We start from the raw sequence: 26,211 nt of genomic DNA, 5'->3' as shown, positions 1-26,211 counted from the left end.
TATTCTGCTTTGCGGTTGCTGTGCCTTGTCTTCTGAAGGTATTTGCTGTGACTTTTTTCTGCCTTAGTCACTTAAGTCCTTTATTTAAGCATTGTGGTCTTGGGAAGAAATCTCTTTGAGGGTGTACAGTGCGAAATAAAACTTTGATCAATCCGTATTTTATAATATGATAACAACTTCACAGCTTACTGAGACCACATCTTCCACATGTATATACTTGGGTCTTCAGAAGGGCAGTCATCTAATGGGACTGCCATGCATGCCTTTGCTGATGATGGGAGGATGTGACTTGTCTTGGAGGATTTCAAGAGGTGGAATATGGGGACTCTGACTTTTCTGCATGTCACCAAAGAGGCAGCATGAGTACCAGCTCAGTTACTATGACTGTGGCTTTGTATTCACAGCAATATATGGTCATAGTATTTGGAATGGTATCTTCTTAACTCTCGAGATTTCTAGTTGAACAAAAAAAGATTTTTTTTTTCACTGTGGAAACAATGTTACAATGAAAATTTGAAATATTTGTTTTTCAAGAGAATCAGTTGATAATTGTGATTATATATATATATAATTTTGTTATATGAAATTTCATTATATCAGATAATGAAAAATATTCATGCATGAAACACTTTTATTTGTAAAAATTAAAATCTCTATATATAGTATAGTTGTTAGCCTTTTAAATACATTTCTATGTTCCATATCTATTACAGCCTCTGCACTATAGCACAATGTGTTTTGAATGACAAGACCTCTTCCCTAATGCCCAGGAAATGCTGTATGCCACTCTTCCCATTTTATAACAGTGAGGTGATATGGGATTCCCTTCTGTATGCTGTGATTTCCATTGATTAATAAAAAACCTACTTTGTACCTGTAGCAGGGCAGAATAGAGGTAGGCAGGGAAAACTAAACTGAATGCTGGGAGAAAGAAGGCAGAGTCAGTGAGATGCCATTTAGCCCTGCCAGAAACACACACTTGGGGTGAAATTTTATAAAGTAAGCAACAGCCATGTGGCAATACACAGATTAACGGACATGGGCTAGTTTAGGGTATAAGAGTTAGCCAGAAATACACTTAAGCTATTGGCCAAACAATATTGCAGATAATATGGTTTCTGTGTGATTATTTAAGGGCTAAACATCCGGGAACTAACTAGCGACCTCCTACTATAGTGAGGCTGTGTGTGTTATTCAGGGAGACCCAATATCAGCAGTTCTGTGAGTAATAAACCATCAGCGATTAATTAGAGGGTGGTTTTCACATAAAGGGAACAAAATTTTTCAAATAAAACTAAAATATAATAATATTGAGAGTTTGAAGAGAACTGATTTATGATACACATAGTTATTTTGTATCAATTCCTATTTGTACTATAAAGTGAAAATGCCAACCATCTTTATTGGTTTTATAGCAATATACTACTTTCTTAGAGATTGCACATGGCTTAGAATTTTCAAAATCTAAGTTGATTACTGAATGTTATTAAACCTGCTGAAGACTGACTGTATATAGTTAGAAAAATACCATTTATTCCATATCTGGTAAAAATCACTTCAAAACAATTGATCAGTACCCTTCATTTAATTGCAAATCTTCAAATAAATAATTCTAATTTTTTTAAAAGATAAAGGGTGCCATGGGCAGGATTCTGTCTTTGGTGCTGTGATTCTTAGCTACAGTTTTCCTTATAGTCCTCAGTAAAGTCACATTTCAGTCACAGCCGTTGCCATCCCCAAAGAGCATTTACTTTGTTCTTATCTACTTGTGTTTCTTTGTTGATTTGAGCATGTTAGTGCAATACTTACAAAGACCAGGAGAGGAGGTCCAATGTACTAGAACTAGTCTTAGTGGAGATTGTGAGCTGTCTTATGTGAGTGATGGAAACTGAACCCAAGTCCCCTGTAAGAGGAGTAGGTACTGATAACTAGGTTAGTAGTAGTTTAGTCACTGAGGCATTTCTGCAGCCCTACATATTAATCTATTTTTCATTTTAATTGTCATTTTTATCATGATGATAACCATTTGAAAGGTTATCATAAAAAATGCCAATGACTATCCATCAGATTTATGTGCTCAACCAACTTCAGAAAGCATACACATTGATACAGTGCTTAAATTTTTCACAATATCTTATATTTCAACAACTGTTATCATATATGGCTTATAGAGTTATAACTGAAATTTTTAGTCATGGTATAGATAAACAAATGATAAACATGAAAATTTTGTAACTAATAGAACTGAAAAAAATGGCAAGCCCCCTTATGCGTTAACTAACCACATACAAACAAAGAACTTATTATAAATGATTGGTTATACAAATAGATATAGGTGGAAGAAGTCACATATAAAAATGTTTTATCTCTTTCCCAATATGTCAACAATGTTTGAGTGCCTGAGTGCAATTCTTCCTGTTTGAGTATCTTCCTTAGGCCACAATGAAATTGTTTCTTAGAGCCTTAGAGATACATAGAATATTGCTATCATGGTATACAGGAAAACTATATTTTATTATCTGTATCTTAAAATTATAATTTCATACTCAAGAGTTAGCTAACAAAGGTAGCTAAAGCAAGATTGGGGTCTGGTAGGTGAGATATTTCTGATGAAAAAGAATGAGAGTTCACCTCCAAGTGTGAGCAGCTGATTCTGAGTGATGCTTCAGAAGAGGTTAATTGGCTTGAAAATACAGATTCTAGACTTTATCACTTAAGGGAGTTTATTAGCAAAGCGAGAGTATTTAACCTTTGCTTAGGCTTTTGTACAGAATCTACCTGCAGCCTCAACAGTGTTTACTTAAAATTGCTTTTTCTGTGGTCATTTTTTTTGGGGGGGGACCTAATTTATCTTTTTTAAAAGATTTATTTATTATGCATACATTTTTCTGCCTGCATGTGCCTGCAGGCCAGAATAGGGGACCAAATCTCATTACAGATGTTTCTGAGTCATCTTTTGGTTGCTGGGAATTGAGCTAAGGACCTCTGGAAGATTAGCCAGTGCTCTCTTAACCACCAAGCCATTTCTCCAGCTTAACTTATCTTATTTTTAAACAATATTTTTATTAATTCTTTGAGAATTTAAGAAAATATATTTGAACATATTCATCCTTCCTCCAATTCTCCCATAAATATCCTCCCATACGTGCTACTCTAATTTGATATTTCTTTTTATCCTATCCAGCATCTCCACTTTGTGTTGCATAACTAGTCTTAGGACTGGAGGCTGCCCTGACATGTTGCTGAACTCCCATAGGTTATACCATTAAAGAAAAATTACTCTCTCTTTCAAAAAAGTGTCAAATGCCAGTGTCTTTTAAGCTGCTGGAAGAATTTCATCCACTAGACCTAAAAGATAATGATTCTCAGTGAGGAAGATTTGAAACAGACTGTATCAATTCATTTACTCCCTGAGCCTTTGAATTTTTAGTAACATTTTTCACAACACAATGGGGAGATGGATTTAGTCAAGGCCATTTGCATATAGAAATATTTAATCATTTATTTAACATTTTCATTGATTTTTTCATGTTTCAGTAAATCAAATTATTTTATCAAGAACAAGACCTAAGTAACCATTCAAAATCAAAATTTCTTTATCACAACAGCATTTGAACATGAGAAGCAACAATAGTCATGGAAAAGTGCTAGCAATCACCAAACTCCTCCAGGACTTACATCTAGAAAGGGTGTTTTTCTTTATTTATTTTTGTAGTGTAAAAACTTTAATTTATTTATTACTCATAAAAGTATAAAATATTCAAGTTATTAATGACAACCATCAGGTATAAGTGTGGGATAAATAGCAAAATGATATCAATGATTTTTCATCTAACATGTTAGAGATAATTGATATGCAGATGGGAAAATATAAGCCATAATAAATCCTTAGAGTGAATTTCATGGGAAAAAAAAGGAAACATGTTGAGCTGCATTATGACTCTGTAGTTGAACATGAGGTTTGCTCACACCTCGCCTGGATGTTTTTTGAAGTCCTGCCAAGCAAATGTCTGGGAGAGTGTTAGAAACTCACAGACAAAGAACTGTTCATCTCATTCCTTTTTATTAATGGAATGTTAATTATGATTGTGTGAATGAATTCAAACTCAATTAGCTAATACTTTAGCTGCTTGGGTTTCTCTTTGGCTAAATAACTCAAACATCTAAATAAGCTGCTTTGTGAATCTTGGGATTTGAACTAGATCTAAGACTTCCCTTGGTATTTAGATTTAAACAAAATGTGATTTACATATTGTCAGTGTACACTGAAGAGGAAACCTCATAAAACAGTAATAAACTTGAGAGACTGCCTGCTCTTAACACAGAGAGAAGGCTTGTAAACCTAGGAGATATAATCCTGCCGATAGAATTACAATCTTAAATGGAAGACTTTATTGAGGTAGGAAATTAATGTAAGGAGGATTTTAAATCAGTATATTGGCCTATATGGTCATTTCAGTTGACTACTAGTAGAAGTCATCACAAAAAAGATAAATTAAGTATAATCCACTAAACAGTATGAGAATTCATGACTATCAAAAGAGTAAAGATAATTTTTCTCATCAATTGACTGAACAAAATAGAAAATAAAACACACAGTTATATAATTTATCATGATAGTCAAGTAAATAGAAGTAAACTTTAAGCAAATTTACTTTTCTCTATTTTGGCAAGAATAATAGAAAACAAGCTTCATTTCAGTGTTTCAAATATAATTATCAAGAGCAGACTGAGGAACAGCACAGCTTATATGGTAGTTTTCCCATCACACCTCCTATCACCTGCTACTATTAAAAATATACACAAGTTAAATTAAACTGTGAGACATGAAAATCATGTGCATTGTCTGAATAATATAAAATGAAATCAAGTCACAATGGAGTGAGTGTGCTAAGTTTGTTATCAAGATACATGGAGATTTGCGCTTGACCAAACACTGAATAACTTTACATGTTTAACCCACATTGCTGTCCACAGTTCTTAGACAGTGACCACTTGTAAAATGTGTATGGAAAATAATTTTATGGAAACCTCATAAAATAAGGGCATTTGTTTGACGACAAGACAGCAAACATATTGAAAAGCATGAATGGTTTAACTGAATGAGTTAAATAAAACAGGGACAAAATTTAATAAGGCCTTGCTGGCTAGGTGTATCTCTGCTACACAAGCTGCAGTCAACTGGGAAGAGAGATCTTCAACTGAGAATATATTCCAGTCAAACTGTCCTGTAAGCAAGCCTGTGGGGCATTTTCCTGATTGATGATAATGTAGGAGGGCCCAGCTCACTGCAGATACTGCCACCTCTAGGTAGGTGATCCTGAGTTGTCTAAGAAAGCAAACTGAGTAAGCCATGGGAGCAAAGTCAGGATGAAATGCTCCTCCATGGCTTCTGCTTCAAGCTGCTCTATCCAAGGTCCTGCTTTGAATTTTTTCCCAGGTTCCCTCAGTGAATAACTTATGAGATGAAAGGTGAAACAAACGCTTTCCTCCTCCAAGTTGCTCTTGGTGACAGTGTTTTATCACAGCAATGGAAACCTTATGTCAGGCAAAGGTCATGGGTTTCTGGTTAAGACTTTGATTCACTTAGATGAGACACATTTCAAATGTTCTGGGAATAAAATATGCAGGGCATTTCTCGATGAACTGGTAGGTTTACAATTAGGAAAAATGACTTTTATAATGTTTCAAACTGGTAGCATATTCAATATCACCATGTTTAATCAACATTCATTTAAAATTGAGCTGTTACAGCATCGTGTGGCCATGTAAAATATCAAATAGTGATAAAATGAACAAAATTTAGAAAATAGTAATTTCTTTTTTAAGAGATTCCTGATTTCATAGTCATGCATACAAATATGGACAGACATACATTTAAGAGATACCAGAAGTCTGAGAATGGTTGCGTGCTATTTATTGGGCTCTGGATTTGGTGACATTTGTGCTGTAAAATAAATATCCTCAGTATGATGTCAGGTTCAGTGAGGTTCCCAAATTGTGGTGTCTGTTATTGAAAGACACATATCATCATTTCCCCTTTAGGACCATTTAGGAGATGATAGCTCATTTAGAAGTCTTGTTCCCATGACAAACGCCTCTACTGTCTTTAAGTCAGAGTTCTGCTAACTGGAGTATTTGAACTAATGCTCATGGATTTGTTTTGATTTCTTGAAAAATCCGGCATGGACAGGTAAGAAGAGCATCATCTACCCACAGCAAGTTGTGGAGGGGACTATCAGAAGCAAACAGAGGGACAGAAGACTATTAGCAGCACCCTTAGATATAACCAAGGAGTGAAAGAAACATTAACACAACTGGTTAAAAGAAATTAGTTGTTTGGTATCATCGGCACTGACTTACAAGACTCATTGGACTCTGAGTGGGATTTGAAGTCTGTTTGGATTTCATGTACTGTCCTTTAACGCAAGTATTAAAATTCATCCAATCCCATCGTCTCGTTCCTGTGAGTTCTACTGCAGTGTATCTCCTACTTGTATTTTTCTCTAGCTGTTATTGCATGCTTTATGTTTCTGACATAGTCCTAAGCTCCTGGAAAATTGGGGCATTTCATTAGCTCATTTTGTTCAGTAACATTTAAAGCAATGTCATGCACAACTTGAGTTCCCTGTGAAGACACATCGAGTAAGGAGGTTTACAACAGACTGTTAGGCAGGATTCTGAAGTATTCCTGCCCACTTCTATGCCCAATGCACTGAAGAAGGGAATATGGGTGGTTTGATATATGTGCACTGCATATTTTAGGGAAAGTCTTAGGTCTTAGTGACTTTTCTTTTGCTGCAAAGAGACAGGATGACCAAGGCAACATATAAAATAAAGTATGTAATTGAGGGATTTATTACAGTTTCAGAGGGTTAATTCATAACCATCATGGTGGGGAACACAGATGAAGGCATGTGGGCATGACTCTGGAGAAGTAACTGAAAAGTTTTATCTGATCCACAAGCACGAGGTAGAGACAGAGTTAATGGAAAGGCGTGGGTTTCAGAAACCTCAAAGCTCACCCTCAGTAATACACATCCTGCTGCTCAGCCAAACCTCCTCAACAAAGTCACATCTTCTTCAATTAGACCACATCTCCTCCAACAAAGCGACACCTCCTCCTAGGTCATTCCCAAATAGTTCCACCAACATATGTGTCATTTTCATTCAAAGCACCATACCTTAGTATATATGGCAATCTAAAACAAAATTAAAAAGTTTACAAACTTCAAAACTGTCTTAACCAACTCTAAGAAGCTTTTGTGACAGTGCCTGTGCCTTGTAATTTTACAGTATTTGGGTGGTCACATAGTTTTTTGTTAGACTGCCCAGTTTCTGTAAGGTAATTAAAAATAATATGTGATTTAAGTATGGCTAGATTAACTACTTTCTTATGTATAAGTGCCTCAGGTCTTCCCCAAATAAGTTCTTAGAAATTTCATCATTATTTGCTTGAGATATACAGAGCCCTGACTAATATTTGAAGATCTTTTCTTTCCCTTTTTCTTAGGGCAAAATCAATACTTTCTGTGATCTATGGAAGATGATTGCAAGACTGAAAGGGAAGAACTATGTAGAGACAGAGGTAGTGCATGTTTGCATCATGTACTAATGTTTCTGTCTCCATCTTAGCAGTAATAATGTAAGTTATTTTGTATGAAGTGAGATGTATTTCATCAACCAAGGCCTCTGACTTGTTTATCTTCTATTTTACATTTAGGTTTTAAAAAGAATTTATTTCACATTACTTTATTCAGAAGAAATAAGTGAATTCACACATATACACAAAAACACATTCACACACAAATGCATGTACACAGAGTACATATTTAAGTGTTTGTTAATAGAAAATCATTTTTAATATCAACAGTAGGCTAATTTAAGTTTATTTTATTATATATAATAAAAATCTGAAACCATAATGCACTTTAAAAAGAGATTCATAAATTAAAAATTCCTTTAGTTGTGTTGACCATTGGCAAAGCTTACATGAACATAGCAGATGATATTGACATCTCAAACATTGATTCTAAAATTCAGCTACTTGAACATCCAGACCTTGATGTTGGGACTTTGATTGGTACCCCTGCCTTATGTAGCTGACTGCCTGTATCAGCTAAAGTTACTTTGTAGTGTATCTATCTTGCGGTAATGCAATTCTTGTTCTACATAGACAGGTGGACAGAAACATTGTCGGTATTTTGCCAGCACACAGAAGTCTCCAGCAGAGGTGTGCTTTTAGAAACTGAAGATTATAGACAATAATCCAAATCCAAACCTGAAGTTTTATTTAACTCTTTTAGAAACTGAAGATTATAGACAATGATCCAAATCCATACCTCAAATTTTGTTTAACTAATACGTTAACATTTAATATTCCAGTGTATTTTGATAACATTTTTGTATAATTTCACACTCTCTTGATGTGTATTAAGTATATATTCTCTTATACATTTCACTTTAGATCCACCTGGTCCACTGAAGCAGTTAATACACAAAACAGGGGGAGGTAAGTTATGGTTTGAATACATATATGTATATGAATTTCTTAAATAAAAGATTCAGGACTCAAAAATGATACTCTGAGTTTTTAAATAGACTTGTCCAGCTTTAAAACTTTTAACAATTTCAAGTGATATGATCAGTTTTATATTTGTTAAAACATTAGAAGCACAAATGGAGCAAAAAAGCACAATCAACATAGGAGCACAAATATCAGAAAAAAATAGCTGAGCAAAAGCATTAGTTCTTGTCTCTGGTTCACATTTGATTGGTAAAAGTCATTAATAGACCTTAGATTTTCTGGGAAAACAAATTAATTTGTCATTATCATTGTTATGACACACAAAATTAAATAGTTTTATGAATATTAATAAACACATTAATCAAAATAAATTGAAGTTTTCTTTCAGTACAGTTCAAGGTCATTTTCATATAAGGTTAGTATATAAGTATTTTCAATACAGAACCAAAAAATGTTTCTCTCTTAAGCATATATAAGAATGGATATTGCCATGAGACATTTAATTATTTACACTCTTTTCCTCCCCCAATATAAATGGCTGCACATACTAAATGTTTTACAGTTTCTCATATGAAAATATTCAAACAGAATTTTAATTTATATTTTTATTAATTAAATGTGCACTTTGAAAGGTTTGCACATGTATTTAGCACATCACATTCTGTCTGTTCTCTTTCCATACTATATACCTGGAAATAATATTACTGCAGAAAATTGCAACAGGTCAAAATGCAAGAGTGTTTATGGAGTATTCAGTCGTGGAAGGAATATCAACAACACACCTTGCCACCACCCCTAAAGCTCAGGGAGCATCGTGGAAGAAGGGATAGAAATGCAGTAAGATGAAGAAATTGTGGAAGACCAAAGGAAAAAGTATGTTTTGCAAATGAGAGCACCTCTGAACTCACTCGTGAACCTACAGAATTTGTCATTCCCTACATGAGATCTACATCAGGTCAACACTGGAGAAACTGAGGTGCTATTGATAGCAGGCAGCTTATGGAAAAGAGAAAGTCAACTTTCTCTTGATTGATTAACCATGCTCTAGTTGAGGGCTCCGCACTTACAGGCAAGACAAGTTGCATTCAGTGGGCTAAGAAAAAATAAAATAAGTAAGAGGAAATAGAGCACACAGAAGAGATATGAGAGGATAGGGTGTATGTATCAGGAAGAAGCTAAAGGGATGAGTTGGTGGTAAATATAGTCATTGCATGCATGCATGAAATTTGTAAATAATTATAACATTATATTTAAAGTTTCAGATAATAATGAATAAAATTTAAAACAAAAAAAGTATATTTATCTAATTCAGTTCTAGAGCTGTGTGTCTTAGTGTCATTCTCTATGTATACAAAACAAAAACAAGCCAACAAATGAAGTTCTTTTTCCATTTCTCAGTATCTGGGCTATTTCTCTTGGCCACTCACTTATTTAGAAGTATCTGAAATCCCCAGGGAAAAATAAGCAGCTTGTTTCCTCCATGGATTTTTTTGTGAGTCTGGTAAAGAAGCCAGATATAATTCACAGCTTGCACACTAGGGCACAGTTGAAAATAAATGTGCATATTTTTCCATGTGATCTTTTTCAATGTCTCTCTTTATTGTATGACATATGAAAATGTCAATGAAAATTATCAAACTAGAAAATATTTTATGAAAGTCATAAAGTGTTCATTTGCAATACATTTCAGTCGAGCATTATAGTGACTCGGGGTATGTTTCATCTCTGTCGAGTTCAGTTCCAATGATATTTCCTGGAAGCCCTGTGGCCATTGGAAAAGTCATATTCAGTGTTTGCCAATAGAGACTGGGGCTGGACAGAACCCGCACCCCAGTGATAGTGTGGTTTTCTGCATATGAAGAAACAGCACAGACACCTTCATGTTCAGAAAATGTTATGAAAAATATAAGTAGGGAACAAAAATGAGGAAAAAATATTTGCTAAATTCTGAGTTATGTGAGAAATGATTATTAGTGAGATGGCATAAACTTTACAGTTCACAACACTTCATTGAAAATAAGTTTTTCCTTTTTCATAAATTTCGTTATTGAAAAACAACAACAACAACAACAAAAAAACACATCTGTAAACTCAGCACTTAGTGGCAGAGGCCGGGGTATCTTAAGTTATAGGTTAACCTAGTCTACCACATGAATTCTAGCTCCTCTCAGGGCTACATGGAGAGACTCCTCCAAAACAACCAGGCAGACAAATAGATAAGCAAACAGATGCAATGGCAGGCAATTCTTCAAAACCTTTACATATCATTTTATGATTACTTAAATGAAATAAACCAAGAAACACTAACCTAGAGAGGAGAAGGCAACCTTGAGCAATTATTCCCTGACATTTGGTCCACCTTACCTCTAGAACCAGTTGTTGCAGAGATGGAGATGCTACTGGATGCAGACTGCTGTTGCCGCGAACAGGACTATGAAGGCTAATGTAAGCGACAGCATTCTTTTGTAGAACCTTCGCAAGATCCTGAAATAAAAAATTTAAAAGTTCTACCAATGGTACAATTAAATAATACATTCTACCTTATTAGTATAATAAATATTTTGGTGTTAAAATATGATTGTTACCAGAAAGAAGGTGTAAAATACTTTCTTATAGGTTAAGGATAAACATTTTCCCTCTATATGTAAACTCTTCCTCAATCTTGGTTTATTCTGCTAAGCATAATCAGACTGCTGCAAAAGCAGTGCTTATATAAAGTAATCATTTTAAGAGAAAGGAGCTGAACAGTTAGTATAATGTTCAGTTCAATTGCAGAGCACGTTAGATAAGGAATTTTCTTCAATGATAGTGTCTAATGCTCTCATCAATGAATTAGAGAACATAGTTGCTGAGCTTCACTGGATAGGGCTGACAGAATTTTCCTATGAAGTAGTAAACTAATTTTCACCGATAAACTCTTATTTCAAGAAAAAGTAGGTAAAAAAGAATTGTGACCCTGAAAATATTACCTTATAAAAACCCTCACGAGTGCCATATGTCATGAATGACTCAGTGGCCTGGCTTTGCATCTATTATCCCTGCCCTGCAGTACTGAAGATTTCTGACCCCACGCTGAAAAGAAAGCTCTGAGGGACTTATATCCTTGATTTATCTCTACTTAATGTTGGAAATTCATCTACAAATTGAGATAGATGAGCAATTACTTAAAAGTAATTCATCTTTTTAATCAACACATGAGTAATTAAAACTCCGGTAATTTCACATACAATATTGTAAAAATTGTCCATTATTACTTAGATTTTATGAAAACAATTCTCATAACACATGGTCACATAGACACTTCCTTGCAACACATGAGCACACACACATGAGGATAAAGTTACCCCCTCTTAACACATGAAGATACAGATACCAAACACATACACACTTCCTTGCAAAGCATGAGCACAAGACATTTCCTCTTTCAGATACTGTGATTTTCATGAGCGCTGCAGGAGACAGACAGTCATATACTTACTTGAGGAATCTAATCTCAGAGATGTCAAGTTTGTCAAAATAACATGTCTATAATAGAAGAGATCTGAACTCTTATTTCCATACTCTAAAATTTGTAGTGTTTCCAGAGGAGCATGTGAAAAATATTCTTCACATAAGGAATAGTATTTTAAAAGATCTTGTTTTAAGAAATGTCTTGATTTTTCACAAGGATCAGTGTCGGTCCGAAGTCAGTTATCTATTACTTGTGTGGATAGAATTACCATTTAAAAGGTTCTTGAGCAGCTAATTCTGTTAACTTCAGCTGGGTTTACAGGGTTTCCTATGCAAGCAAAATCATGGAGGGCAAGATGGGACATGATCAAAATTTTTCTTGCTCACTTCCACTCATGATCAATACAAACAAAAGTGTTTCATTTTCAGAAGGAACCCATTGCATAAGAGTAAATGGAAAGAACAACCAAGGGTCTACACTTCCCTTCAAATGGATGGCATTTAAATGTTTTTATGTGACACAGTGGTATAACATATTATATACAAATTATAGATACATTTTTATTAGTTACTGGTGAACTTTGAAAATACTTGATCATTTATTACTTTTGTCTTTGTCTATCTACTCATCTAGGAGTTTAGAAGATAACTAAATTTGTAAATTTGCTCAGTTTGAGACACACATACACACATACATGAGAGAGCAACCTACATATATATGTACATTTAATTAAATATATATAATTGAATAGAATTATATCACTTTCGCTTTATCCATTCCTCCCTGTACCTCTCCTAAGTACACTTACTTCAGACCCTCATGACAACAATCAATCATTCAAGCTGATAACCTATTTTTCTTTATTATTGCTGCATTCATATGCATGCATATGTATGAGCAAATATGTAAATACTACCTGCTGAGTCTATTTTTGTTGTTTGTGTGTATACAAGCATGTTTTGTATTCTTTGGGACTTATGTGCCATAGCAGATTTTTTATTTAGTCTGTGTTGAGAAGTTACAGAGTTGTCAAAAGGAACAATGACGTCACAATGTATATAAAATAAACTTATATTTTATGAAGCACAAAATATTCATGTAGTTTGAAAAAATGGCCCAATATATGCAAATTCATATTTATTTAATTTTAAGACTGTGTTGACTGACATTCAAATAATTCCAAGGAATTTTTGCAGTACAGTTCTCTATGAATTTGGGTTTAAAATACATAATCTAGGAAGTAATGTAAAAAATGTATTTTATGGATATGATTTGTACATACTTGTTGAATAAATATTAATACAAATTAATTGTGAAAGTTGTAGACACAATGGAGAGTACTTTAAAACATTCTTTAAGATGTTTTCTTAATATTTATTAGAAAATTGAATCACAATTTCATTGTTTATAATTATTTTAAGAAGTACAAATCTATAAACATGCAAAAAGGTACTTTTAAATTGTTTTACTGGTCTTGAAGTTATGAAATAAACTTTAAAATTTTGTTTCAGAAGCTACTGTTTTTTCCTGCTGGAATTGAGAAAGGTTCAAACATTGGAGTGTCTTCATTAGAAATACACTTTTTGAAAAGAATCTCATCAGAGGGTTCTGCATGTCTTGCTGAGCTTACTTATGCCAGTAAACGTTTTCTTAGCTTTAAGATTATTTCCCTTTGTAAAAGTACATGGGGTCTTTCTTTTACTTTCTTTAAGACTATTTTTTATTTCATGTGTGTGTGTTCCCCTAAGTAGAATGATCAAGCAAACATTACTGCAAGTGATATCACAGGTATGTGGGTGTGAGAGGAAGAAGGCAATGGATTAAGATTAGTTTTAAATCTTACAGAATCCACAAAGGAATAACTCAAATTTCCTCTTAGAAATTAACAGATAGGAAGCCTTTATGAGAAGTTCGATATTTATTTGTTTTCAATAATATTAGACTGAAATATCTGGAAAATAAAAGAATAGAAGAAATGGAAATAAAATAAAAGGTTATAATTAATTAATTTATTTTACCTCTCCCCATTCATAGGAGCCAATGTTGCCCCAAGTCGTTCCTCCCCATGAGCAGAAAACAATGGTACGCTCTGGTCTCCATCCTTTATTCACTCTTAACATCAAGGCTTGTATAAATGCTGTGATGACTGCCGTACTGCTGGCCCATTCCTGTCCATTGTAACCATATCCAGCATGGTGGTTACTGCCAACTATAACATACCGGTCTGGAAATAGAATGAAACAGGAATTATTAAAACATAATGTAAACCTCAACAATAAGTTTAATGACATTTACATAAGTCTATTGTACAAGTAAGAACCAATTGAGCCAAATTGTTCTGATAATTAATACCACATTAACATTTTCCACCATTTTTCTTGATTCCTATGTGTGGGATATCAATGCAGAAACAGCAGCTAAAGTCGGTTATGAATCCAAAGTTTAGGTCCATATTACTGTTCTTTGCAACATGAATATTAGTTAATTAAGTTTACAATATACCACAATGAAACTCTTTTTTTTTTCACAATGAAACTCTTATCTAACATTTTGGCATCATGGTGGGAAGTACACAACAATGTGTGTGTGCTTAGTGAATAATAATGAGTTATTAACACATCTGAAAAAAAGTATCTTAGGAGCCATATATATTAAAAATTTGCTAGTCATGTATAGACTGTAAAAAGAATAGGTATATAGGGATATACTTATAGTTTTATTTTATCCATCTAACCCTTCTCCATTCTCTGAAAAAAAAATAGAACACCATCAAGCCAGGACCATTGATAATTTAACTTTCCACATGTTTTATTTCTTGTGGTCACAAACAATTCCTTATATGTTCCTGTAGAAAACTTTCCACGGCTCATGGATATAGTCCTTCTAGTGTGGTTCACTGACAATACACATAGTTAAAGGAGGATCAAAATATAGCTCCTGAGAGTCCTCTTGGTTTTTCCTTTTTTTTTTTTGGTTGTTCTTTGTTTTACTTTGTTTTATTTTGGTCAATGTATGTTATCCACAAAATGAAGAGAGTTCACCTAATTTGATCAAGTAACCCTATGTATTTATGAAAGAGCACTCTCATTATTGTTTGATTAGGTGATTTTTCCTTGTAACTATACAGGCAGGTGTCAGCAAGAAGGCACAATGGGTATAGGCACTGTGACATCAGTTTGATTCTGGACCCACATGGTGAAAAAGAGACATTATACCTACAAGTTTTCCTCTCACTTTAGTATCTTGCTAGTGGTACCATCCCCTAATTATGGACACAAGAGATATCAACGTGATTTCTAAAATATAGGCCATCTTTGATAAAATCTGGGTTTTGGTTCATATTCGCCAAACCACTGGTTGTATGACCATTGGATGTTTATTTAAACTATCTGTGCCTTTTAAAATTTAACCTCTCTGTGTTAAAAAATAATACCTAACAATACATCATTCTATCATTTAAAGTAATTTATTATTTATGCGTTACTTTGAACAATATCTGACATAAAGTAGGTCCTACATCTAAATGAATGAAATGGATCACTCTGGACTACACGAGGACAAGGATTGTTCAAAGATTTATAATGGTATAGAATCATTTAGCTTTCAATTCTGAATTTAAACCAGCAATGAATTTAAAGCTTTCACCTCTGTATTAAGTTATACCTAAAGTGATATAACACTACATGCAACATTACATCAGCATATATTCAAATATTAAACTCTTGGACATTTTTCCCTTATCTCTCAGAAACGTCTTAAAGTCCTCCTTGAGATGAACTGTATCCTAAATAAATTAACAATCAATCAATTAATCTGAATTATAGCATCCATAAATAAGAAATCCTTGTGAATAAACAATATTTTTATTCTATTCACATGGAAGTTTTTCCTCAACTTGATATGCCAGACTTTGTTGACTCCCCTTGGGAGGCCTTGCCCTATCTGAGAAGTGGATGGGGGTGGGGTGGGAGCAAGGTACAGGGGAGTGGAAGAAGGGAAGGAGGGGGAACTGTGGTTGGTGTATAAAATAAATAAGTTTTAAAATAAAAAATAAATTCATAATAAGAAATATTTGAAAATTTATGCATGCAAAACTTCTTTTGGTAGATTAAAATTTTATTACCACGGATCTGGTACACTTTTTGCACAACTGTGTTTTCTTGTGAGGAGTTACAAGTGGAAAATAATAAATATTCTCATACTTCTGTTGGACTCGGTTATAATAAAAGCCACTGAAATAGGGGAGATGCAGTCAGATGGATTTCTAAATTTATTTGTGGCTCTGTCTAAGGATACTGTAATGACAGGTTGTACAATAAAGGACCCATGGAAAATAAATACACTGCATGAAAATTTTAAGAGTTGGATGTCAAGGAATAGGGAAAAATAAACTTGATTTCAAAATTCTCTGGTTCAGCAATTAGGTTTAGTGTTATAAAGAAGAATATTTCTCCAAGGAATGATCAGTAGGTGTCCAAGTCAAATCCACAGAAGTGATATGAGTGCAGTAAACCTTACTGCTGCTCTGGGGATGGCAGATTGGCTGGATGAGTTAAAGAACTTAGCCCAAATGCCCAGTGATCTGAGGTCAGTCCCTGGAGTCTGTGATGGAAGGAGAGGAGGAATTGCTGAAAGCTGTCCTCGGACACTCAGATGCCCACGATGGCAATACCGTGCCCATCTTCTCTCTCACACATGTGTATAATAAATAAACATTTAACAAAATGAAAATAGTAGTAAACTGCACATGCTTTGCTGTCATTCGGTGAACTGGGATCCAGCCATGTGATGAACTAGAGTGTGCTGGCATTAGTCAGCTAACTGGACCTGTACCCAATACTGTTAGTTTTAATTTTTAGACTGACCATTACATCAACAGTTCAAAAGAAGGTGTAAGTTATTTAATACCTAATGAGATAATCATTTCCATAAAAAGACCTTTCAAACCCAAAACCACGTAGCCATTGGGAGAAACTATGAGTGGACGACCTTTCACACGCAAAAGAACAAAGACACTGAGAGGAATGATGAGTGGAGGATATATTAAGGTTGCAGCGGAGAATAGCACTAGAAGCTTCTGTTTTGAGACCCAAATTTGATTTTCTTTCAACAACTGCATCATTAAAAGCTATGATAATTTTTTAAAGTATTTTGTCATTGAACTGAAATTTTCCATAGTATCATAGTTAGAAAATAAGAAAAGTATTGTGTTTCGATTTCTATTTCAGTTTAACAAATATAAACTTCCCTCTTGTCTCCTTTCCTGGCCTTTACACTCTCTTGTATGTTACACTCTCTTATACCCTGCCTACTAATGCTGGTTTCTGATGATGCTGTAGGAAAGAAAGGAAAACTTTTATGTCAATCTTATTTTAGTCACCTTAACCTCCAGTTACACATAAAATAGGATACTGAACTCCATTTTAAAATTATCTTTGAAAATAGAACACTTTGGTCATTTTATATGAATTAGGAACTAGATTATAACTACTTAAGCCAACTTACCTGGTGACGTCCAGCCTCTTAGACACCCAACAACATTAGTCACTGGTTTAAATTCCATGACTGTCTGCACTTGCAAACTGACAGTTCTTTTTTCTGTTTAAAGAAAAGAAATTCAAAGAACTTATTGATATTGTTGTGTTTCCCTAAAAACATTAGAATTTTTTATGTAGTAAATATGACTCCACATGATTTACTTTTTTTCAAATAGCTAAAGTTACACTTTAGTTGCCAAATAAGATTATTTTTATGCTGACTCTATTTTAGGGATTTGTCCTGCTATGGTCACCATGACACAACTGCTAGCTTCCTGCTCTGAAAGCTGTGAAGTGACACCCTAAATCTCACATTTGTTCCAGCACTGGGTCCAGCATAAGAATACACAGAAAGCTGCTGGGGGATTGAGAATGTTACAGTTTGTAAAAAAAGAAAGGGGAAAAAAGGCATATACAATTATTTCTGTGAATGTTAATATTCTTTATTATAATCTAATGATATTTATTAATGTTAGAAAAAGAGGTTAAGACAAACACCCTTTCTCTGTGTGATTGACTATCATATCATCATTGAAAAATTTACATAAAATAGTTTACAAGGATTATTTCTATTTTTCAATTTTTATTGACTTTTATTGAGCTCTACATTTTCCTCTGCTCCCATCTCTGCCTCTCCAGTCCCCACTTCAACCCTCCCCCAGGGTCTCCATTCTCCCAAATTACTAAGGAGATCTTTTATATTTCTAATTCCCATGCAGATTAGATCTATGTAAGTCTCTCTTAGTGTCCTCATTGTGGTCTAAATTCTCTGGGATTGTGGTTTGTAGGCTAGTTTTCTTTGCTTTATGTTTAAAAACCACCTGTAATTGAGTACATGTGATAACTGTCTTTCTGTATCTGGGTTATCTCACTCAAAATAATGTTTTCTAGCTCCATCCATTTTCCTGCAAAATTCAAGATGTCATTATTTTTTTTTCTTCTATATAGTACTCCATTGTGTAAATGTACCACATTTTCCTTATCCATTCTTTGGTCTAGGGGCATTTAGGTTGTTTCCAGATTCTGGCTATGACAAACAAAGCTGCTATGAATATAGTTGAGCACATGTCCTTGTGGCACAATTAAGCATCCCTTTGGATATATACCCAAAAGTGGTATGACTGGGTCTGGAGGAAGGTTTTTTCCTAATTTTCTGAGAAATCATCACACTGCCATCCAAAGGGGTTGTACCAGCTTGATTTCTCACCAGCAATGCAGAAGTTTTCGCTTTTCCCCACAACCTCTCCAGCATAAGTTGTCATCACTGTTTTTGATCTTGGCCATTCTTACAGGTATAAGACAGAATCTCAGAATTGTTTTGATTTTCATTTCTTTGATGACTAAGGATGTTAAAGATTTCTGTAAGTGTCTCAGCTATTTTAGATTCTTCTGTTGAGAGTTCTCTGTTTGGGTCTGTACTCCATTTTTTTTTTATTGGATTATGTGAGTTTGAGGCTAGTTTTGTCTATAAGAGCTAGTTCCAGGACATACACCAAAGCTACAGGGAAACCCAGTCTCAAAAAACCACAACCCTCCCTCATAAAAAAAGGTCAAAATTTAGAACACTTCCCTATAACCCCAGCAGGACAAATACTGAGAAAAACAATTAATAAATGGGGCCTCTTGAAACTGAAAAGCTTCTGTAGAGCAAAGGACATGGTCAACAAGACAAAACAATAGCCTACAGAAGGGGAAAAGATCTTCACTAACCCCACAGCAGACAGAGGTCTGATCTCCAAAATGTACACAGAACTAAAGAAATTTGTCACAAAATGTACACATAATCCAATAAAAATATGGAGTATTATTCCTATTTAATACTAAAGCCTATTTTCATATGATGCCATCTATTTTCATAGGTTATATAATAAGCCCTACTAATTTCTCTACTTTTTAAAAAAATTTATTTGCATTAATGTTTTGCTTACATGTGTTTCTGTGTTCCATTTGTGTGTCATCAAAAGAGGACATTAAATCCCTAGGGACAGGAGTTACTGATTTGGGGATTGTTGTTTTGCTTGGTTTAGCTTAGAAAGCATTTCCTTGGGGCTAGCAAACTGGCCCAGCAGGCAAAGCAGTTTCTTCCTAAACTGATGTTCTCAGTTCCATACCTGGGACTCATATGGTTTAAGGAGAGAAATGAGTTCAAGAGGCTATCCTATGGCCTTCATGCATGTAACATGACTCTTATGTGCCACTACCAATAAAAAATAAGGGTAATTCTAATTATAGGTAATTCACATAGTCTTCAAACACTTGAAACAATGAAATTGGATTTTTTTTTTTCAGGTTGATATCTTTGATCCTGGTCTGAGACTGTGGAAAACAAATTGTCATTATTTAATTTATGGTATAGTTTGTCTTATTACAGCTGTTATTCTACAGATTTTTAATACATGTGCATTTATTTATGGCCTTACAGTTGTGTTTTAGTGTCATATGAACTTTAATACTAAAGTTTTAAGCTTCAAGATTTTCTATTTTTGTTTTTCCATTAAGATTGCATAGTAGCCCTAGTCCTGTCTGAGGGAATGATACCCACTCTTTAATACAGAAACATGGTACACTTCCTAGCTGATTTCACTTGCCTATGTCTATCAACAAAGTTTTATATTTTCTCCTCAACAGTTTTATACAATTATTATTGAATTTATATTATTATTTTATATCTATTTTTCTAATAATTTATATTGCATACAAGAATGTCATTTACTTTTATACTTTTGATTTATAATAAATTTTTATGCTAATCTTCAAAATGTCACAGTTAATTTATCCGTAGGGTTCTTTTCATCCACAAATTTAATTGGTTCTTTATGAATTTCACAATATGCACTCTAATCTAACTCATTTCCAAGTCCTGTGTCTGTTCTCTGCCATTATAGCATTTACCCCCTTCAAAGAAATAAATCTAAAAAATGACTTCACTCCTCCATCTTTCCCTCTTCTCCATCACATATTCTAATGTAGTAGCTTTGGGATATTCAGTGTGTCATGCATATACTATTTTGCTCAAACAACTTTCCTTACAAATGTTTATTGCAATGATCATTGGTTCTGGTTCAAGGCCTCTCTCTGGCTTCTGCTACACTGGACCCTCAGTGAGACTCTTCTTGGCTATTCTGCTACTGCCCCAAGTAGTCAAGATCCTGTGACTATGGTTCTGCCAGACCAGTCTCTTCATGCACTCCAGCAGTCATGGATGGGTTAGATGTTGTGATGGGCCAACTCGAAGCCCTGGTTATGGACCTGGATAGTAGCTGTGCTGGTAAACCCAGACCTCCACTAGGACAGCCTCCCTCCACCCCCTCCAAAAGCAGAGCCAGTTCTCCCTTGCCCTTGCCTCTGGTACCAACTCTCCCATGAGGGTTGGAACCAGCACTCCCAGGGCCAGTGAGGGCAGCACCAGCTCTGCAAGGCTCTTACACATTAACATGGCCTCAGGTAGCAGTCCAGACCACAGGCATGCTCATGGTTCTTGGTGGTAACATAGGCCACCGACATCATCCTCAGCACAGATGCAGTAGGACCATGGACCCAGATATGCTCTTTGAGAGCAGCACTGGCTTTGGCATCACCATGGACTCTGGTGGCAGTAAATGTCTGTCACATCAGTCTGTGTCTCCCCTGTTGACACATCTCCAGTTCTGCCTCTCTTCACAGTATCTAAACTGCTCTTTTTCTCTGTCTCTCACATCTCCAATCAACATTCTTGCTTTTTGTAGTGACATTCTGCCTGGTCGACACATCACCATGACAAACTGGGCCCATGGCCTCTCATTTACTTGGGTTCTTAATAAAGACAACTCCTTTTCACTCTTTTATGTGTGTATGTATGAGTGTTTGTTTGTGTACATGTATGTGCTCACCTGTGTGTGTGCACATGTGCAAAGCAGAGGTTGATATATGATATCATTCTCTATTGTTCTCCTATTTATTTATTTTCATGTGCATGAGTCTGAGGTATGAGTGCATGTGTGTGTGTGTCTGTATGTGCTTGCATCTTTTCTTCTGTCAGTCTATGCATGTGAACATACTTATGTGTGCCTGAATGTGGAGGCCTGATGTTGATATCAGGAATCTTTCTTGATCCTTGTGTACCTTATTCATTTAGTCAAGTTTTCTCAAAGGAGTGTATAGCTCCATTATATGGTTTGTTTCACCAGCCAGTTTGCTCTATGCATGCAAAAACCAGGTATTTTTAGTAGGTTGATATACCCAATCTGCTCTTACTTGGCTTCTGAGAATAAAAACTCCATTCCTCACACTTACATGGCAAGTGTTTGGTCACTGAGCTATCTCTCCAGTCCTCCTTTCATTGCTGAGCCACCTTCCCATCCTCCCTTTAATTTCACTAACCTCCAGCTCATCAACGAGCTAGAGAAGCTGGCAAACAAGACCAAGTGGTCTCCCTACTGCTGCCTCCCAAGGCTGAATTCACAGATATCCGTATTGAGTCATTTACCTAACACTGCTTCCTGCTAGCAACTTATCATTTTGTCCTGGAGCCCAGGCATAGAAAGCAGACAAAACTGTCTTCTTTGATCTTTACCTTTTATTATTAACTTAAGCAGAATATTTTTTAACATTTTATATTTTAAAACATTCTTGACATATGTTTCTGAGAAATTCCTTTTATCAAATTAAGAAATTCATTGTTAGTCTTATTTTGCTAAGAGGTTTTCCCATAAGCAGATGTTGAGTCATCTATAGAGACAGCTGGAAGCTTTCCCTTCACAGTTTTTACATATATGTGCATTTTTGGAATAAACTGAACTGTCCAGACATGCCTCATGCTTAATGATATTTCCACACACAAAACATATATATATATATATATATATATATATATATATATATATATATCTGTAAACAAATATTTCATAACTTTATACCTCCTCTGTTCTAGATTACTTTTGTTATGTGGACTATACAAACTCCCACATATTTTAGGGGCTTTTCTTTCTCTTACAGTTTCTGTAAGATAATGAAAAATGCATAATATCACTTGCACAAAAGATAGGATTCAAATATAAAATATTTTCTTTATCTTTCTTACTATTATATCTAATACAGATTGACTCCTCTAATTTTATCTGAATATAATGTTTTTATTAACATAATTCCCCTATTTAAATGCTTTGCTCACTATTTTTTAAATCTTTATATATGAACAAAGGGTAAAGATTTTCTATATAGTTGTAATATGTTAATGTTTATATATACAATCTAAGTATTTTGAAGATACTTCTTGATTTCATTCTATTAAAACCTTAAATTACACATTTTTTACTGTTCAAAATATCTTTGTGATTATTTGTGAATATTCCTTTTCTTAAAGAGGTAAAAAAATATCACTTTTACAAATGAAATTTAGGAAGGTTGTTTCTATAAGCCAGTTAAAGATAGTACATTCAAATAAAAATGATATTTGAGATGCAAAAATACTAAAAGAAACCTTTTTTCTGAATACATATGACATATACATTTACATTATTTTGAATTATTTTTAATAGTCACTATTGTGTTGTTATCCATATCTAACATAATGATGGGTGTCAGATAAAATCTATATACCACTCATACTTTGGTATTTGTTCAGTGACCTTTAGCTTATTATAGGTGATAGAGAATAAAAATTTGTAGAAACATTCAGTATAAATCAATGCATACACTATTAATATTGATATGGCTTTAGCCTTCTATATACATTACCATTGTTAAATTTGAAATTTGAGTTATTTTCTCACTGACGATATGATAATATGATAATTGCATATATTCTATTATTGTTTAATAATTATAAGTAATATAATATAAAGGCCTTTATGGCAGATCTTTACTGGATGAATTATCTCTCCATTCTCCAAAATGTTGTACATTTCCTATAAAATAAATCTGTATAATTTTTTTCTAAAACTTCTCCTTTACCACCCAACTCAATATTAAGGTAATATGTTGATGCTGACTTTGGTTTGTTTTCCTCTGGTGACCTTCCCCATAGCTATTGCTCCAGCTATGAAGCAGTTGTTCATTAATTTTCTTGATGGCGAGAGCAGAAGATGTGCCACCAGCACGCCAGCCAGTTCACTCAGTCAGCCTAGAGTCAGGACAAAGACTGGGAGCCCTTGTTTTATTTCTACTACAGTCTTTCCACTGACAAATGACTTCTCTGAAGACACCTGCACAAAGAACTGATCTAAATAATGAAACAGTAGTATACCAAAATGATATATTTCTTCTACTCATTTATGTTTTCATTATGTGTATATCTTGATGCATATTAATGTAATATTCCATGTCCATATTCGAAAATACACATATATAATCTATGTTCTTTCACTCAAACAGTACCATGATAGTGGTCATGTTTTAAATTTTAGTAACAAATCTCTGTGAAGTTTTTGACAAACTGATATTCTAATGTTCCATTTACCACTGCTGCCATTACTCAAGTAAACAATTCACTATTAAGACAAAGTGTCTGCTCACAGCAGCAACAATAGATATCTTGTATTTTGGGCAAGGAATAGATTAGCTCTCTACAGCACCATCTATAGTAGAAGTTAGAGAAGGTAACAAAGGTAGCCTACATGGGGAAACAGCTTAGAAGATAATGGCACGTATGTGAGTGTTCACGTGTGAAAAGATTATTTAGAAACAGGAGCACAGCACATGTGCTCACAAACAGGACACACGGATGTACATAGTGGCTACATAGTGGCTATACACTGACCGCAGGTGCTAGGAAACAGTGATTTCCAAGTGGTCCAGAGTACAGGTTAGCCAGACCTCCCTATGCCTTCAGGGCCGAAGCCTATTGAAAAGAGATTTCAACAAATGTTCTTTCCCAGTTATTTATTTTCTCTGCCATATCCCCAGAGATGATTGTATTAAAACCCAAGGATATTTTCTCTTCCTAGAACAGCATCTAATAACAGCAAATCTCTTGATACTGAACTGGTTAAAAATGAAGGTGCTTTACAGTAGGTTAATAGTAGTAGAAACTGGCTCTTAGCCTATTCACTCAGGAAGATGTAGACTGAGTCTTGACCATAAGCTGTGTCTTCCCATAAATCACAAAGGGGTAAAATTGTACATCTAAGGTAACAAGTACTCAGAAATAAGGTATACATGCACAACCAAATAAAGACTCAATAAATGGCTAATGGCCCCGACAAAGTAGTCACATTGGAATATACATGATGCCAATATAAGCACTGTAACTAAATACAGAAAGGTATCAGAACATGTTAGCAATGAGGAACACATCAAAATCATTAAATAATTGCTAAATAAGGTAGAATAATTATAAGGAATGCACAAAAAAAGACAGACTAGGTAATGCATTAGATGGTTCTGAGTAAAGAATGGTTAAAAAGCTTTGAAGTTAACACTAAGAAATCCTCCCATAAGGGGGAGGCAAATGGAGAAAATAATTGAAACAATTCTAGAAATAAAGGGAAACACTGGTTATTTTCTTGTAAAATTAGACAAGAGAAAAAAAATCTGGGAATTTCTAGAGTGAAAAAGAAACACACAGAGACGATGGATGGAACAGGCAGGAGAGACAGAGCCAGACGCAGGGGAGGCAGAGATAACAGAATGAGAAGGAAAAGAATTGTCAAGGGATTAATGCAATGGGCAAAGTCAAAGAAGCACATAGAGAATACAGGTGGATGTAGGAGCTAATAACATGCAGTGGTTTAAAATTGCACACTGAGTAGAGTGAGGATGTTAATAGCTTCCTTGGGGTAGGGGCAGGAAAACATTGGATGTAGGAAAAAGCATTTCTAAGAGAGAGTGTCATGCTTGTCTGACTACAGTGGGTAAGAAGGAGATCTTTGGAAACAGGAGGAGCAGCATCAGCTGAGTACACAAAGATGACACGATTGTATTGCTTAGTATATGTAGTGTCGTGAGAAGCAGGTATCTGTCATAAAAAGGACTTACTGACATGGAGACTAGATGACTGGTAGAGAGAGATATATGACTGGCAGATAGGGTAGATAATTAGATAACATAAATCAAATTATCAGATACATCAGTGTATTGATTTATTTTATATATCTGGGTTGAAATATAGTAAAAATAACTATTCTAAGCCTTATTCTCTGAATGGTATTTGGAAGACTTTTTCTAAAGCCACAAACATTGTCAACCTGCAGGTCATACTTTCTAGACAACAGTCTCTGGTCTCAAAGAAATTATGTTTTTGTTTTTTCTTTCTTCTTTTATTTAAAAAGAAAGGTCTTTAAGAAAAGCTGGAGAATCACAAGATAATTTTGAAAATCCTATAGTACTAGAAACTAAGAAAATGTTCAAAGAAAAGAAAATGATTATTGAGAGAGAACAGAATCCAGACTGAGGTTGCATTGTTGGACAATGTTTGATAACTGTAGTTTCAAGAAAAAAAATGTATTTACTCAGCAGATTTTATAGAAGAAAATATGTGAAATTGGAAGGGAAAATTCATGTCAGTTTCAACTCAATTCTTATTTAACAAACCAGTAATTGTTAAATAACCAAGACCATTAAACCTGTAGTAAGTACTAGATAGTACCACAGAGTGCAGACTAATTTTGTTAATATGACTGCTACCACAATAATAGAGCTTTTATGGTCTTCTCTTTTAGAACATCTACTGAAGCATTCTTTGAAATCTCTTAATTTTCTTTGGAAAAGGTAATGTATCA

General features: G+C 34.5%; 1 protein-coding gene across 1 annotated transcript in view; it reads right to left on the bottom strand.

Annotated features, from left to right (window-relative positions):
• Naaladl2 (N-acetylated alpha-linked acidic dipeptidase like 2) overlaps positions 1-26,211 on the bottom strand; it is an 835,422-nt gene that overhangs the window by 294,899 nt on the left and 514,312 nt on the right. The window contains exons 7-9 of the mRNA XM_041659204.1: positions 17,484-17,576; positions 13,997-14,202; positions 10,892-11,011 (exon numbers count right to left, since the gene is read on the bottom strand). Of these exons, the coding sequence (XP_041515138.1) occupies positions 10,892-11,011; positions 13,997-14,202; positions 17,484-17,576 (419 nt within the window). The remainder of the gene's footprint in view (positions 1-10,891; positions 11,012-13,996; positions 14,203-17,483; positions 17,577-26,211) is intronic.

Source organism: Microtus oregoni, unplaced genomic scaffold, assembly GCF_018167655.1.
Source record: "Microtus oregoni isolate MIOR12 unplaced genomic scaffold, Mior012 000010F_ref0000083, whole genome shotgun sequence".
In the NCBI taxonomy this organism is placed as follows: Eukaryota; Metazoa; Chordata; class Mammalia; order Rodentia; family Cricetidae; genus Microtus; species Microtus oregoni.
The sequence above is the reverse complement of the archived record's forward strand: the minus strand, read 5'-3'. Positions and strand labels throughout refer to the sequence as shown.